This window comes from Eimeria mitis, genomic scaffold, assembly GCF_000499745.2.
Source record: "Eimeria mitis Houghton genomic scaffold, Emh_scaff5349, whole genome shotgun sequence".
Lineage (NCBI taxonomy): Eukaryota > Apicomplexa > Conoidasida > Eucoccidiorida > Eimeriidae > Eimeria > Eimeria mitis.
The window spans coordinates 1,818-2,427 of NW_013573626.1; the positions used below are offsets into that span (position 1 = coordinate 1,818).

At 59.8% G+C, this 610-nt stretch overlaps 1 protein-coding gene across 1 annotated transcript in view; it reads left to right on the plus strand.

Moving 5' to 3' along the window:
- EMH_0081490 (uncharacterized protein) overlaps nucleotides 1-610 on the plus strand; it is a gene marked incomplete at both ends in the record, with an annotated part of 2,233 nt that overhangs the window by 1,364 nt on the left and 259 nt on the right. The window contains 2 exons of the mRNA XM_013500388.1: nucleotides 1-83; nucleotides 181-608. Of these exons, the coding sequence (XP_013355842.1) occupies nucleotides 1-83; nucleotides 181-608 (511 nt within the window). The remainder of the gene's footprint in view (nucleotides 84-180; nucleotides 609-610) is intronic.

The following is a 610-nucleotide window of genomic DNA, read 5'->3' on the forward strand; positions in this document are numbered from 1 at the left end:
TACCTGCACAACAGCAGCAGCAGCAGCAGCAGCAACAGCAGCAACAGCAGCAGCAGCAGCAGCAGCAGGCCTTCTTCTCAGAGGTCGGTGGTGAACTGCAGCAGCAGCAGCAGCTGCTGCTGCAGCAGCAGCAGCTGCTGCAGCAGCAGTTGCGGTTTGTGCACCAGCGAACTCTTTTAGGAGCAGATACAACAACAGCAACTGCAGCAGCAGCAGCAGCAGCAGAAGCAGCAGCAGCAGCAGCAGCAGCAGAGCAGCATTTCCGTTATAAGCAGCTGCTGAGGGAGACAGGTGGGGGGCTGGCAGCAGCAGCAGCAGAGACACAGCAGCAGCAGCAGCTAAGGAGCAGCAGCACACCTAACACCTGGTTAGCAGCAACAGCAGCAGCAGCAACAGCAGCAACAGCAGCAGCAGCAGCAGAAAGAAGAGCAGCAGCAACCCATCAGCAGCTTGCTGCTGCAGCAGCAGAACATCCTTATTTGCTGCCAGAAGCAGCAGCACTGCTGCAGCACCCGCGGCCTCTCCGCGTCTACTTCCCCCCTCTCCAGCAGCAGCAGCAGCAGCAGCAGCAGCAGCAGCAGCAGCAGCAGCAGCAGCAGCAGCAGCAGCA